The 16,665-nt window shown below is 34.7% G+C and overlaps 2 protein-coding genes across 5 annotated transcripts in view; one reads left to right on the forward strand and one right to left on the reverse strand.

The window, feature by feature from the left end:
• The window catches only part of LOC126745677 (5'-AMP-activated protein kinase subunit gamma-2), a 158,688-nt gene extending 149,103 nt beyond the window's left edge, over nt 1–9,585 (forward strand). For all 4 annotated transcript variants that reach the window (XM_050453638.1, XM_050453637.1, XM_050453639.1 and 1 more), the window contains one exon: nt 1,209–9,585. In XM_050453638.1, the coding sequence (XP_050309595.1) occupies nt 1,209–1,466 (258 nt within the window). In that variant the 3' untranslated portion in view covers nt 1,467–9,585. The remainder of the gene's footprint in view (nt 1–1,208) is intronic.
• Nucleotides 9,586–9,645: 60 nt separating this feature from the next.
• The window catches only part of LOC126745676 (myosin-VIIa-like), a 56,413-nt gene continuing 49,393 nt past the window's right edge, over nt 9,646–16,665 (reverse strand). Inside the window, exons 26-30 of the mRNA XM_050453636.1 lie at nt 16,312–16,459; nt 12,436–12,754; nt 12,131–12,348; nt 11,810–12,082; nt 9,646–9,923 (exon numbers count right to left, since the gene is read on the reverse strand). Of these exons, the coding sequence (XP_050309593.1) occupies nt 9,708–9,923; nt 11,810–12,082; nt 12,131–12,348; nt 12,436–12,754; nt 16,312–16,459 (1,174 nt within the window). The 3' untranslated portion in view covers nt 9,646–9,707. The remainder of the gene's footprint in view (nt 9,924–11,809; nt 12,083–12,130; nt 12,349–12,435; nt 12,755–16,311; nt 16,460–16,665) is intronic.

The raw sequence follows: 16,665 nt of genomic DNA on the forward strand, positions 1-16,665 counted from the left end.
TATTACTGAATATTTTTATGTTTTTAATTTCAGGAGGCATTAAATTGTAAAATTTTGGCCCTAAGAAATCTATGAAATGGAGATTAAACTGTTTGTGATTAAATGCTAAAGCCAGATTGTGATGTACACTTGGTTCTCTGAGAATAATAATTAAGTTCGTCTCTTTGAGATATCAGTGACATGTTCAAACGAGCAAACAATTTGTATGTATATTAAGTCGATCTATATTACCGATCTCAAAATTCTGCTAGCACTACTAATTCAGTTGAGTATAGCTTGTTCTTTTGGTAAATTACATTTGATTTGTATGTACCTTCCCATACAATAATACAATACAACAGCAAAGACTCTAGCAAAGATTTATAAATAAGTAGACATAATTTATTACCTAATATCTCTAGAAATACATAGATTTTATCAATCAAACAAGTCTATAGTCAATATGATCTTAAGATACTTATAGTCTTATTTATTTCAGAAATTTCTTCCAAATATTCTAAGTAACTTCCAAAGTTATACTCAAAAAACACTCTGACAAATTTAAAAAAAAATTGTTGCAATGTGAGGTTCAAATGAAGTAGTAGACCTTACTTGGCAAAGTTGCCTCTAACTCAGGGAATTTTTGAGGTACAAAAAGTGTTCTCATATCAAATTAATAAGTGAAAAATTGTCTTCTTTGGGCCAAAATCCTATGAGGTATATTTCAATTATTTTGTTTCAATATTCGCAGGAATAGTAAACATTTGGCAAAAAAAAACGCTTGAACCAAAATTACCCTAAATACAAAAATCCTCATTTAAGAACCGAACTTTTACAGTCAAATTAACCTTCAAAGGTTTCTCTGTAGTGTTGTGAAGGAATTATGAAAATATTCCAAGTAATTTTCAATTCACACTCAAAAGACTTTTTTGTATGTTGCAATGTCAGGTTCAAATATAGTGGACCTTATTTGGCAAAGTTGCCTCTAACTCGGAGAGTTTGTGAGGTACAAGAAGCGTTCTTATATCAAATTAATGAGTAAAAAATTGTCTCCTTTGGGCCAAAATCCTTTAAGTAATATTCTAATTATTTTCTGAGATATGGTCAAAAATAGTGAAATTTTATTAAGAAAATAAGTAAAACCAGAATTGCCCTTTACCATCTAAACCTCTATATGAATCTTTATGAAAAAAATGCCAGTAATTAATAAAACATTTTGCCCATTTTAGGATATAAGCCGCTTACAAGAAAAACTAGCGAACACCAGTCGGACATCCTCGAACGAGGAAGTATCCCAAACGATCCTCGAGGAGGAAGAACACGAGGAGATAACGCGAATATCTCCATCCCACCCGAAATCCCTGGAAGTGGAAGAACCCCCGACTGAAACCGATTCGCCGCGGTCCCAAAACAGCCCCGTAATAGGAAACAACGTGGAAAACAACCCCATTTTTCGAGAAGTCACCGTTACGGGGGGCGGAGAGTGAACGCGGTGGTACCAAAATTGAAAATTATTGAACGAAATGCGGGTTGTTCTTGTACATTGTTAAACGTTGATGGTATTGGCGAGAATTTGAGGAAGTGCAAGGGATAACCGATTGATTGATCAAAGGTTTATTCTTAAAGTGTACCGCTAGCGAGCGCTTAATTTGTAGTTACTTTGTAATATATGTACTATTCCTAAAATATTTTACTTTACACGTTTAAAGATTAAATTAAGTTGATAAGTACAATTTTTCGTGGGCGGAGCTGTTTGCACCCATAATTTACATATGCCTACGGAATCAATTATTTAAAAGAGTTATGAGAATATTTTCGTTCTTTAAAAGTATAGATTTTGCTTAATTTAGGCGCTATTTTATTAAGATAGAGTTTGTATTGAATTTGAACGTACTTCGGGTGTTAGTCCTATTATGAGAAATTTTTCAATAAGATTCTTTCTTTTCTTGCCCTAATATTATATACGATTCTATCTATATCCCTTCTTCAGGATAGTTTTGCAAGGGTTTTTCCAACTAAACAGATATAGGAAAATAATTCAGATTTGCTGTTGCTGTATATTAGGCCCTGCCTTTGGATGTAACTGTCTTTAATAGCAAAATACTTTTTTTGAATATTAAGAGGTGCATTTTCTTGATTTTTAGGTTGGCAATATTTCATAATTAATTGGAAGTTCCTAGTCTAATTCTAGACGAATCTGCTTACCCAGTATTTGTTTCGAATCTATTTATTAACATTTACTTCTTTCTTCAATTCTTTTCCAAGGGCATATATATAAAATAAACTAAGGTGAGAATGAAATACTTGCATTCAATTAAAAAAGAAAACGAAAAATTTAATTTTGAATTCCTGCCTGGAAAATGCATAAAATAATTTCAAAAATTTGGACAATGTGACATTATCACGAATTTCTGGAAAAACATAAAAAATTAAGTCGAGTGCTTAGAAATGTATGTCAGGTTCCTACAGGTTACACTGAATTCCTGGAAAAAATTAGTCTCCATGCCTGGAACTTGGAAATTGGCATTCGGTTCCAGGAAGACACAAAAAATTAAGTAAATTAATGGCACAGCATGAAAATTTATTAAAAAAACGTCAGCTTCCCAGAAAATACCAAAAATGCCTCCAAAAGCGCTTAAAATATAAAGCAACATTTAAAATCCCTTGGAAATATTTATCACGAATTCCTGGAATAACTTAAAAACTTATTCCAAATTCCTGGAAGATATTAAAAATTGCCTGCAGGGGTGGGAAGTACTGAAAATTTGGTGGAAAATTCCTGAAATAATGTATAATTCAATAAAATAAATAATAAACATTGAAAAATAACCCAAATTCATAAAAAAGTGAGTCGAATGCTTTGGAAATGACGTTGGATTCCTAGAAAACACTTCTCATAAAACGACCCGGAAATCCTGAAGAAAATTAGTTCCTGGATTATGCCTGGAAGACGCCATAAGAAAAAAACCTGAAAACTGCAAAAATAACCCAAATTCCCTGGAATACTTGAGAAATTATGTACTTAAACTAATACTAAAAAATTACTGCAAAAGTAGAATACTTTAAAAAAAATATTTGGAAACTAGGAAATGAGCACGCGATTCTAAAAAGACAAAAAAATTAACTCGAATTCCTCGAAGACGTATTAAATGATCTCAAAAGCCTGGACAATGTGAAATTATCATGAATTTCTGGAATTACTTAAAAAAATATTACGAAATTTCTGTAAGGTATAAAAAATTAAATGAAATTCCTGGTATACCATGAAAATATCATAAAAGACGTCAGTTTCCTGGAAAACAGTACAAATGCATCCAAAAGCTAACAAGGACAACACGAAACAAAATTTGAAATTCTTGAAAAATACAAAAATACATTACCAAGAATTCCTGAAATATAAATTAATGAACTGAAAGATTACCGAAAAGAGTGGAACGTCAAGGAAAATATGAAAAATTGCCAGGAATTCCTGGAATAATGTGCCTGGAAGACGGGATAAGAAAAAACCTGAAAACTTTGAAAAATAACCCAAATTTCCTGGAATACTTGATAAATTACCTACAATTTTTGGGAATACAGTACAAGCTCGGTAACATGAACACAAAAAACCAACCCTAGTTCATACTACCGATTGTTCACATTATAGGATGAGGATGATTATTATGTTTTTTTTTGTAAAGAGACTAAATTATAAATTTCAAGCCTTTGTTTATTTACTTAGTATGTATTATTTATAATACCTATGTATTAAAAAATAATTTTTAATTGCTTCGTTTTAGATATTGTATTTATAATTACAGCTTTTTCATAAAGTTTTTTAAGGCATAAAATGTCGTCAATATTAACAAAGTTTTCTTGTGCCCATTGCATGCATAGCCTTAATGCTTCAATGGCTTCAGAATATCTTATTTTAGGCTTTGGATCTTCAATGACCTGACAGTCGTCTTCTTCTTCCGAAACAGCATTATCATTTGGATCATCATTAAGGTTAATGCCAGCATCATCCTTATTCCAATCAGTGATATCGTTTGTCGTATATTCAGCCTATAACAAAATTGTATTTATAATAAAAAATACAGTAGCCTATTGTAAAAAAAATTCCTTGTGAACCTCCCTTAGTAAACTCAGAGTCTCCGAAACAACTTAAACAACCTCTTCGTCTTTCCAAAGTTCGCTTAATGGTATGGAATCTTCATCTGTATATTCTGTATTTTTTGACAGTACAGGATACCAACATTTCGATAAGGTTCTCGGTGTAATTTTTTGCCAAGCACTATGCAAATGCAACATGGCGTCTTTTAGTGTAAGTTTTTTTAATGAATCGATTACATGTTCATCAGTTGCCACAATTGAAGTTAGCAAACTCTTCCTGTAATATAGTTTTGTGAGTCTCAGAGCGTTTTGATCCATCGGCTGGATTAGCGGGGTCACATTAGGAGGCATAAATATAGCAAATATGTTTCCGTCATCTAAAGTCATCTAAAATCATTCTAAACTGCTTAAAACAGTGGGGATTTTTTGATTTTCCAAGCACCAGCGGTTTTAATTTGAAACAACCTGTAGCATTTCCACATCCTAAGAAGGTCACCCGTTGTTTTGCAATTTTCATTCCTGGAGCCGTTTTTTCAGCAATCGAAACATATGTTTTATCTGGGAGAAGTTTCCAATACAAACCCGTTTCATTGACATTAAAAAGTTGATTTTCCGTTATTGCAAGCTCATCAATAACTTTTTTTAATTGTTCTTTAAATGGCCTAACCAGTTCCGGCTGAGATGAGAATTTCTCACCGGATATTTTTAGAAATCGTATTCCATGACGGACTTTAAAACGTTGCAGTCATCCATCACTTGCACTAAACTTCATTGTCGCAGGATATACATTTCCAAAAATTCTGATTGTTTTTTGTTTTAATATATCGCTGCTTATTGAAAGATTTTTTTCTCTTTGAGTAAGGAACTATTTGTACAACTGTTTTTCCATTTCTGGGTACTCACAAGATTTTAACGTACACTTTTTGTTTGGTCCTAATGAGTTGGTTACCCTTTCAAGAATCTTCTCCCTTTTCTTCTTGATCGAACAAATGGTTGATTTAGCAACTCCGTATGTTCTAGCCAGTATAGTAACTGACACACCTTTTCGATGTTCTTGAATAATATTTGCTTTTTGTTGTAGAGTAAGGGCCTTGTTTTTGACAGTTTTGCCCATTTTGAGGATCGTGCAAAGAAAGGTTGTTATCGAATTTATTACACATGCGTTTAAAGTCAACTGAAAACTGAAGAATAAAAGCCATATAAACGCCGTGAACCATGCAAAACGCTACGACAAGTCAAAAACCAGCGAGACAGTCAAAATATTACTGGCATATTGGCTCAAAAATCGTTTAAAAACGTATTGTTTAATTGTTCAAATTATCGAGCAGACTTCTGTTCACACTATAGAGTACCTAATACAAAAAAATATTTTATTCACAAAACCGAGTTGTTCGTATATACGAGTGTTTACGCCACCGAGCTCATACTGTATTTAAAAAAAAATTACTTGGGAAGAAAACACTTGGAAACTGGGATATTAGAATTAAACAGTTCTCAAGTCAAATTCCTAGAAAACACATAAAATTACCCTGAATACTTGGAGAAAATTACTTCATATGCCTGGAAAACCACTTGAAAAACACCCTAAATTCCCTGGAATACATTCTATTGAATTACCTATAATTTTATTAGAATAAAAGCATAAGAAGCGATTTTTAAATTAACACGTTAACTGCCACGTGAATCAAGTGTGTCTCACAGGTAGAAAAACTATTGTAATTATGCCTGTAGCTCGCCGGTGATTCTCAGTAGCCATATAAATCAATGGTAATTTAAAAAGCGTGGCCTGGCGTATAAAATGTAATGTTTAGCACACGAAATTTTTGTATAAATGGCGTTAAATGCAAGGTTTTTAAATTTTTGACGAACGAAAACAAAATATTATTTTGGAAGTGAAACAAATAAAAAATAGCTTTTGGCTCGTGGGGTAAAAAAAAATTGTATTGTGACATGTGCAATTCACTTTTTCATTAATATACACGAAATTAATTTAAAGTTTTGAGCAAAAAGTTTTTCAAGAGTTAAAAAGTCATTTTTGGAAGAATTGAGCTTATTTCTCTAAACAATGGTAAATTTAGAAAGTATCTAAAACATTTAAAAAAATAATTATTTAACCTATCTATAAGAAAAGAAAACAAAAAGAATATACGAATACAATAACCCTCTCTTTCAACTACATCCATAATTTAAATTAATGTTAAAGTATCAATTTCAAAGTCAGTCAAAATGAAACTCGTACACCCCTTACATTTTATTTATTTGTTTACAAAAATATATTTTTTACTTACATAAAAAAAATAATATATACATTTTATATGATGGCCTTTGAAAGACAAAAATAAAAGTAAAAATATATTTTTCACAAAAAGAAATTTTAAGAAAAATGAGAAAATTAAATTTACATTCGATTTTACAACTCAAAATGAAACTCGTACACCATTAAAAATATACAGGAAAAAAAACATAAAAAAGAAATTAATATTTTATTGGTAGTCCTTTTTATTTTTTATAACATCTGCCAAACGATTGGGCATTGATCGTACCAATTTTTCACAATATTCGGGTGATATTTTAGACCATTCTTCTTGAATCACTACTTTTAATTGCTCTTTGGTTGAAATTTCATGGTTTCTTATAGCAACTTTCAAATGTGACCATAAGTTTTCAATGACATTAATATCTGGACTTTGCGGTGGAGTTTCAAGTACTTTTGGACAGTTATGGAGCAACCAATTCTTTACATTCTGTGCCTTATGCTTCGGATCATTGTCCTGGTAGAATTAAGATTTTTTTTCAATTCGGAATTTTCGGGCGCTTGCCTTTAGATTCTGCTTAAGTATGTCCAAATACATGTTCTGATCCAATATACCCTCTATAAAATGTAGATTTCCAGGGCCTGCAGCTGAGGTACACCCCCAGACCATGACTGAACCACCTCCGTGCTTTACTGTGGCTCGTGGATTTTGTTCTTTGAGAGATTCATTGGGCTTTCTCCACACCCGTTGTTGTCCGAAAATACAAAATTTACTCTCATCAGTAAAAATTACGTCCTTCCAAAATAAAAAATCTTTGTCTTTGTGTTCTTCAGCAAAGCTTAACCTCTTGATTTTATTTACCTTACTGATCCAAGGTTTTCTTCGAGACACTCTACTATGAATATTATTTTTTTTTAGGAAATTTCTGACTGTTTGAGGATTAACTGTTTTTCGTAAATATTTCTCAATTTCTTTTGCCAACTTCGGTGCAAATATTTTCGGGTTTTCCGCAACTTTCCTGAGGATCCAACGTTCGTCGTACGAATTAAACATTTTTCGAGGGCTTATCCTTACTTTATTTAGAAACGTATCATCCATTTTTCTCTAAGAGACCAAACAAAAACAAAGGTAAGGACACAAAGTCACGGTCTCATCCAATCTATATAATTTCTTAAAAAAGCTTAAAAGCTACACGTGTTTCGCTCCTGTCGGAGCATCATCAGGCCTAGACCTACACAGATCACATTACAACTAACAACAAAAGAAAAGCTAGGTTAAGTTCACAGAAACACGTGTAGCTTTTAAGCTTTTTTAAGAAATTATATAGATTGGATGAGACCGTGACTTTGTGTCCTTACCTTTGTTTTTGCTTACTTTATTTGATATTCTATTTTCACGGTAGAGTGCGGCCTACAAACAATTTTGGAAATTTGTCGCAACGATTCCATCTTTCCAATGTTGTATAATTAATTTGCATTCTACGACGCTTGTTTGTCCACGCTAACGCCCCATATGGTAAAAGAAGGACAAACAATTAATTAAACTCAATTAAAAATTACACAGGAGGGTTAAAAGTAACAGATGCTCTTAATACCAAGTGCTAACTATAAATAATATTAATGTTATTATAAAGTAAATATGATGTATGGGTTTCATTTTGACCATAACATTTTCTTATCTCTTGTACTTTTTTATGCTCAGCATGCGTTCTTTGCATATTTTTGCTCAACAAGATTTTATGCTGATCGCAGATATATATATAGTTGGAAATATTTTGCACGTTATTTGTACAGAATGTAAAAGAAACCTTAGGTGTACGAGTTTCATTTTGACTGACTGTACCTTAAATAAAAACATTTTTGGAGCACATTTTGTAAGTAATAATTTATATCGTCCAGACATTTGAATATTTGAAAATTTATTCCAGGCGTTTGAAATTTTCTCCTGTTATTTTAAGTCATTTGTATGTGATGTATGCTGCTTTGCAGGCATATTTCTTAAGATTTTTAAAAGCAAATTCAATTATCTTTTGATAAATTTCAATTTTATTCCAGGCATTTAAAGCCTAGTCTCATTTTCCCCACTTAACCAGTTTTTCAAAAAAAAACGTCTAAGCATCATATACAGGCCTGGGAAACTATGAACTGAAGTGCATAAATCTATTCTTCCACTATTTTTCATCCATGATCTCGTTGTTCACAGTGTTGTTGTTGATTATCTCTTATATTGACAACTTTTGCTAGTTTTTCACAACTTGAGTGGTAACGGGAAAGGCAAATATCACTATCATAGGATATACTACTTTTTGTTTTGCAGGCATAACCTACAACATTTCAACTGCCTGTATCTATGTGAAAATATTGCTCTCAATCATTGTTTTTCACTCACTTCTAAAACTGGTATTGTACCAACCTGAATCGTGTATATTAAAAGTTTAATTTTTTTTCGTGTTTCAGTATGAATTTATCAAAAGCGAATAAGTAATCGTATGCCTCCTTTTACTTTAAAAAGGGCAATTTTAACCCAAAAAAGGTCAAATTTAGCCAGAACATCTATCTTTCTAAAAATTTACTTTAATTCAAATCGATCGAGTTAAGAAACCCACTTATCTAACGTACAAACTTAATTAGATAAGGAATATACCAAAGACTGCTTCTATTAGAAAAAAAAAAGTTCCAACCAATAAAATTCGGCTTTGCGAGACCCCCACTTTTAAAAAATAATTTAATATACATAGTGTACAATATTATTATTACTATTATTAACCAGTTTTTACTAATAGGCATATTATAATACTGTTAATATTAAGAATTTTGCAAACTAGTTTTCTATGCTTAATTTTAAAACAAAATTTAAATTAATTCTCGATTTTTAACAAATGACATTCCTATGAAATTAAGAGCCAGCCAACGTCAATTTCTTTTCACCAAGACAATATTTTTACTGTACTGTACTCACACACGCTGATTATACAATAAAACGGCTCTTTAGTGTAACGTAGAATTATTTATTTGAAGCTCTAATTGGCAAACAAAGGCCCCCTGATGTAATATTATCGTACTAAAGCGGATGAAATTTTATTTTTCCTATTAATTGATGTTGTTGTATAAAGATAAGGTGATATAACCAATGGGGGGTGAAGTTTGCCTCGCTCTATAGTGTAGTTTTTAAGGCGTTATATGGCCTAGTTTGGATACAAAAGCGTTTAGTAGATGTATATATACTGGATAATATTAGAAATATATAACGTTTTAAATAAGCCTCTTTTTAGTACTTTATTTATTCCCAATGTTCGAGTCTGGGTCAAACAAATGCTCGCTCTATTTTTCTTTTTTAATTTATTAAATGACAAACATCCCTTACCAATCGCACAAAATGAAATTAATCCTCAACATCATCATACACGTTCCTATTTTGATGTAAATCTTGTTTAATATATTTAATGTACGAGGTGATGAGGTCGTGGATCTTGTACCCCTGGGAGGTTTCGCACAGCAACTTGATTTTGTTCATCACGTTTCCTATGGTCACTTGGAAATAGTTGCTACCTGCGCCCCAGTTGGTCAACTCTGAGTATTCGTGTACTGCCAAGATTTCCTAAAATAAGACAAAACACTCAGAGATCGATACTAAGTGAAACTCTGTTGAATAAAGTGGACGTTTCGGTTTATATATTGTTTTCTTTGCTGAAGTTTCACGTCGAGGGTCGAGTCAAGGTCACTTCGAAGGTCGAGTCTCGAGGAACGTTTGAAACACGTCGAGGGTCAAATTAAGGTCGAGTCAAGGTCACTTCAAAGGACAAGTCGAAGATCAAATCACGTCAAAGGACAAGTGAACCTCACGTCAAGGATATATCGGGGGTCGAGTCAAGGTCACTTCGAAGGACAAGTCGAAGATCACGTCTCGTCGAACGTCAAGTCCAAGTGATTTAGATCAAGTCAAAGTTACGTCGAAGGTCAAGTTTCGTCGAAGATCAAGTTAAAGTCAAGTCGAAGGTTGAGTCAAGATCACGTCAAAGGACAAGTGGACGTCACGTTGAAGGTCGCGTCGAAAAACAAGTCAAGGTTGCATCGAAGATCAAGGTCGAGACTTTATCATCGACTTGCCCTTTACTTGTCTTTGACTTGACCTTGGACGTGATCTGTGACTGACTGACTTGTCCTTCGACGTGACCTTGCACTTAAGTTTCGATGTGACTTGAACTTGATCTTCGACGTGACTTTGACTTGCCCTTCGACGTAACCTTAATTTAACCCTCGACGTGACGTTCGACGAGACCTGATCTTCGCCGTGACTTTCACTTGTCCCTCGAAGTGACCTTGACTCGACCTTCGACGTGACCCTCGACATGTTTCAGACTTAACGTTCCTCGAGACTTGTCCTTCGACGTGATCTTGACTTGACCCTCGACGTGACTTGATCTTCGACTTTACCTTCAACGTGACTCGAACATGACGTTCGACGAGACTTGATCTTTATCTTGAAGGTCAAGTTAAGGTCACCTCCAAGGATAAGATAAGGTGAAGTCTCGTCGAAGAACAAGTTAAAGATCAAGGCTCGTCGAACGTCTAGTCCGAGTCACGTCGAAGGTCACGTGAAAAGTCAAGTCAAAGATCAAATGCAGGTCAAATCGAAGGTTAAGTCAAGGTCTTTTCGAAGGACCAGTGAGATCACGTCAAAGATCAAGTCTCGTCGAATGTCAATTCCGAGGTCAAATCAAGGTTTCGTCGAAGGACAAGTCAAGGTCAGGTCAAAGATCAAGTCTCGTCGAACATCAAGTCCGAGTCGCGTCAAGGTCGAGACTTTATCTTCGACGGGACCTTGACTCGACCTTCGACGTGACCTTGATTTGACCCTCGACGTGTTTCAGACTTAACGTTCCTCGAGACTTGTCCTTCGACGTGACCTTGAATTGTCCTTCGACATGACCGTCATCAACGTGACCTTGACTCTCTCTTTCGTGCATGTCCCTGTCTCTTTGGTCTCATGGATACCCCTAAAGTGTACCTGGATATCCTTAATATATGTACGTTCAACATCATCCTTTGTGGATATTTCGGATTCCAACAAGACACCCTGCGAGATGGATCACCTGTGTGTGATACACCAAGACACACACAACTACGAAAAAATATCTTTAACTGCCTGTAAATGCTTGGCAATGACTGCAAAACATGAAGCGAGCAGTAGTACCACCTTTTAGTAGGAATTATCAACTAGGAAAGACTCGGGACACAGGCAGAAAATTGGCGAATGCTCCGGAACAGTGATCCACCTAAAGTAGACCAAGCTCTTATTGCTAGAGGTCTTAATATTGGCGCGACTTTTAAATTGAAATAAATACAGTGTAAATTTTCTGGTATAGTCTGGTCTCCAAATGTAATAAATCAGTTGACTATTTTTGTGCACCATTCACTCTAATACTAGCGAAATTTTAAAAAAGACATATAACTAATATTCAAGTAAATAAAAATAAAACTTGCCTTGGTTTGCGGATGAATAACGTTCAGTCCCTTTATGTTGATGGCGATCAACACGATTTCCGGATACGAAGGTTCTGTCGTCTGCTTAACTTCGAAGAACGTCGACCCGAACGTGGGCCAGCTACTTATCGACTTGAGAAACTCGATTTTAGCCCATCCCGATCCGAAACTCGCTTTTTTATACTCCGCCAATATGAACTTCTTCCACTCCGATGAACTGTAGGCCCTCACTAAATCTTGAGGGATTAAGTCTTTATAGTTGTTCTGTACCACCTAAAATGCATTTCTCATTTGTTTGATCGCAGTTTTATGTTCGCTTACAGTTTGAACTTCGCGTGCATCGTTGTCGTATCGGGCTCTTAAAATTAAACCGGCTAATTTAACGGCATCCAGTTTGGTGCATTTATGGTAACCCTTAAGGTACTTGGGCAACTCCTGATGGTAATGGAATATTTGGTCTGCATTCGGGCACTTTCCCGGTTCGGTTTTAACCCAAAGTTTCTTTAAAAAGTGTACTTGATACTGCATCGACGTAAAGCCTGTAAGATATATACATTGTGCATATTTGACAGCAGTAGATACACAGTAATTTGCACTTAGTTTACTATAAATACAAAATGACTTACTTTCTCCTAAAGGTCTGACGCTTCTCATCCAGTTTTTAAGCTCTCCTAAGAAATCGTAGAATAAGTAATCTTCAGGAATGGAAAATAGTTTATCGGAAACTCCCACGAACAAACTAAACCCGTCGGTGTAACGTAGATCCAACTTAGCCGCAATGTTTTTACATAAATCTAATCCTCTAGTGGTGGAGTCTACTTGGAACGACTCGTCCGTGTCATCGGGGAAGTAGATCTTATGGTAGATCTGCATGGTTCTACTTTGGATCGCCTCTACTTCTAGGGAGTACGGCGGGTACTTTCTCGGACCGATTTTCTGAGTTCTCTGCAAGTGAAACAAAGATGAAATTTAAGTCTACTGTCTTATTGTTAGGGATCTACCAAAAGACGTCTACACTTTTCATTATTATTGCAGTTTTAATGATGTCAGAATAAAACACCCTGATAGCACACACATGACCGATAAAGATGAGAAATTCAAACAAACAGATCAAAAATGCAAAGGAGCAGTGAAATCGAAGAGCTGCAAGCACTTCGTTTATTACTTCGTATTCCAGGTTATTACTAAAACTAACCAAGAATTTATTCCAGGCATTTGAGGCTGTTTCTAGTATACAAATTATTTCTATGCAATTGAGGATATTGAGGTTATTATTTTTGAAAACAACTGAGGATGCCTGAAATAATTTTTAATTGTTAAAGGCATTGCATCATCAGAAAGGTCCATAATTTATGCACTTTCAGGCTAGATTAATCGATTTTAGCTCAGAAAGGTCCACTGAAAGGGGAATTCTTCCAAGAATCCTTTATTAACTACCTGAAAGTTTCTTCTAGATTTTGCTTACTTGAGATGCCTGGAATGAGTCATATATAATAACTTCAACTTCCTGGAAGAAATTAGACATTACCTCAAGTGCCTGAAGATGGAAAAATGACATTTTAATAGAAACCATTTTTTTGTGGATCCAATACGTGCTCATCCACCTATAAACGAACCATTTACTTCTTTTTATATAAGCATGCTTCATAAATGAAATAGTTCCTTAAAAAACGCCTTTTTTTAGTAATCTTAGTAAAAACCCCATTTAAGTTAACCTCCTAAAGTTTCCCTTATGAAAAGGGGAATTTAGTGCATAGTTTCTGTTCTGGAATAACAAATTTTCTATTCAAGGCTTATTTTTTTATTACTGAATTGATCTATATTGAATAAGAGTACCTCCATAAAACACACTAAAAGAACAAGAAAAATATTATAAATAGCTTGAGAGTTATAAGGCATAATTAGTGAAACATAACAGGTTTTTAGCTTCAACAGGTGGATTGTACTCAATATAAAATACTTGAAATGCGTCTAGAATTTAGTGTAAAAATATTAATAAATAGAGAAGTTATATAATGACATCTCTGTATTTGTTTGGACCAATTTTGGCGCCCAACAAAATGTATAGGTTAATTCTCGAAGATATCTGGAATATCATAAAACAGCAGTTTTTGATTTAAAATAGCATCAAAGGAGTCAGAAAGCACTGGAAAGACTAGAGGGAATTTAAACGCGGATTTTCTTGGTTTGGAGAGGTGCTTTATGCGGAATACTTTGAAGTCGTTCAAAATTTTGCACAAAAATATTAAGAAACTTTAACTGGTTTAGATAAACCAGATTTTCTTCAAAATTCTCTCTTTATATGTGTCTAAAATACTCTGACAACTCTTCCAGGCACTTGACTCATTCGGAGTATCTGGAATATTCTTCGTAGTATTCTAATAGTTCTTCCAGGAAATTCAGCCTCTTGAAGTGCCTGGAATAATTTTTTAATTACCCTAACAGCAGTTCTAGGCAATTAAGCTACTTGAGAGTGTCGGGAATACAGTTCTAAGTACTCTAACGGTTCTTCCAGGCAATTGAGCCCCTCGAAATGCCTGGAATACACTTCTAAGTACTCTAACGGTTCTTCCAGGAAATTCAGCCTCTTGGAGTGCCTGAAATAATTTTTTAATTACCCTAACAGCAGTTGCAGGCAATTAAGCTACTTGAGAGTGTTGTGAATACACTTCTAAGTACTTTAACGGTTCTTCCATGCAATTGAGCCCCTCGAAATGCCTGGAATATTCTACTAAGTACTCTAATGTTTCTTCCAGGAAATTCAGCCTCTTGGAGTGCCTGGAATAATTTTTTCATTATTCTAACAGCAGTTCTAGGCAATTAAGATACTTGAGAGTGTCGGGAATACACTTCTAAGTACTTTAACGGTTCTTCCATGCAATTGAGCAACTCGAAATGCCTGGAATATTCTACTAAGTACTCTAATGTTTCTTCCAGGAAATTCAGCCTCTTGGAGTGCCTGGAATAATTTTTTAATTACCCTAACAGCAGTTCTAGGCAATTAAGATACTTGAGAGTGTTGGGAATACACTTTTAAGTACTCTAATGGTTCTTCCAGGCAATTGAGCCCCTCGAAATGCCTTGAATATTCTTCTAAGTACTCTAATGGTTCTCCCAGGAAATTCAGCCTCTTGGAGTGCCTGGAATAATTTTTTAATTACCCTAACAGCAGTTCTAGGCAATTAAGCTACTTGAAAGTGTTGGGAATACACTTCTAAGTACTGTAACGGTTCTTCCAGGCAATTGAGCCCTTCGAAATGCCTGGAATATTGTTCTAAGTACTCTAATGATTCTTCCAGGCAATTGAGCCCCTCGAAATGCCTGGAATATTCTTCTAAGTACTCTAATGGTTCTTTCAGGAAATTCAGCCTCTTGGAGTGCCTGGAATAGTTTTTTATTTACCCTAACAGCAGTTCTAGACAATTAAGCTACTTGAGAGTGTTAGGAATACAGTTCTAAGTACTCTAACGGTTCTTCCAGGCAATTGAGCCCCTCGAAATGCCTGGAATACACTTCTAAGTACTCTAATGGTTCTTCCAGGAAACGCAGCCTCTTGGAGTGCCTGGAATAATTTTTTATTTACCCTAACAGCAGTTCCAGGCAATTAAGCTACTTGAGAGTGTTGGGAATACACTTCTAATTACTTTAACGGTTCTTCCATGCAATTGAGCCCCTCGAAATGCCTGGAATATTCTTCTAAGTTCTCTAATGTTTCTTCCAGGAAATTCAGCCTCCTGGAGTGCCTGGAATAATTTTTTATTTATCCTAGCAGCAGTTCTAGGCAATGTAGCTACTTGAGAGTGTCGGGAATACACTTCTAAGTACTCTAATGGTTCTTCCAGGAAATTCAGCCTCTTGGAGTGCCTGGAATAATTTTTTAATTACCCTAACAGCAGTTCTAGGCAATTAAGATACTTGAGAGTGTTGGGAATACACTTCTAAGTACTCTAATGGTTCTTCCAGGAAACGCAGCCTCTTGGAGTGCCTGGAATAATTTTTTATTTACCCTAACAGCAGTTCTAGGCAATTAAGCTACTTAAGAGTGTTGGGAATACAGTTCTAAGTACTCTAATGGTTCTTTCAGGAAATTGAGCCCCTCGAAATGCCTGGAACACTCTTCTAAGTACTTTGACGGTTCTTACTTTTAATAAGAAAAGTGATGACGAAATTACAACATAAGGACAGAAGACTACACGAAAACATTAAAGAGCCGCATGTTTTTCTGATATAAAATAGAAATAGACCCTGAAAAAGTAAGAATAAGAGAACAGAATAATGCCTTAAAAAGAGAGTAACCTTACAATCCTCACCATAGCAATAAATAAACCGCCTGGGGAAAAATATAAATGTCATTTAATTTTTTGTACGGTTTTCTGCACCTTAATCTGTTTAATACAATTTCCTTTAACGACATTACAGTCTCGTGTGTGTTGTTATTTTATTGAAGAGATGTTTCCTTATCGTTATAATAGTTTCCTGAAATTATTTATTAAAGGACTCACCTGTAATCTTTGCAAGCAAGGACTCACAAACGGATGAACCCTGGACCTTAAGAACTTCTTGGTCTCCTCCAATAAAGCGATCGAAGGGACAAACAGGCCAGTGATCAAATACATCAGTTCCCAACCTTTTTCCTCGCTTTGGGACATTCTGCAACGCAAACAATACAGTTTGTCATGACATTTTTAACGAAAAATAGTTTATTTTAGTATCTTAGCATAGTATTTCTTGATTGAACAATGGGCCTCATAGAATCGAAGCCATTCAGTTACTTTCACACAAGAATGCTAAATTCTATTTAAGCCCGAACGTAAATAAAAGTATTGTTTACTTGATAGATTTTAACTGCTTCCTCC

This window comes from Anthonomus grandis, chromosome 16 (genome assembly GCF_022605725.1).
Source record: "Anthonomus grandis grandis chromosome 16, icAntGran1.3, whole genome shotgun sequence".
Classification (NCBI taxonomy): domain Eukaryota; kingdom Metazoa; phylum Arthropoda; class Insecta; order Coleoptera; family Curculionidae; genus Anthonomus; species Anthonomus grandis.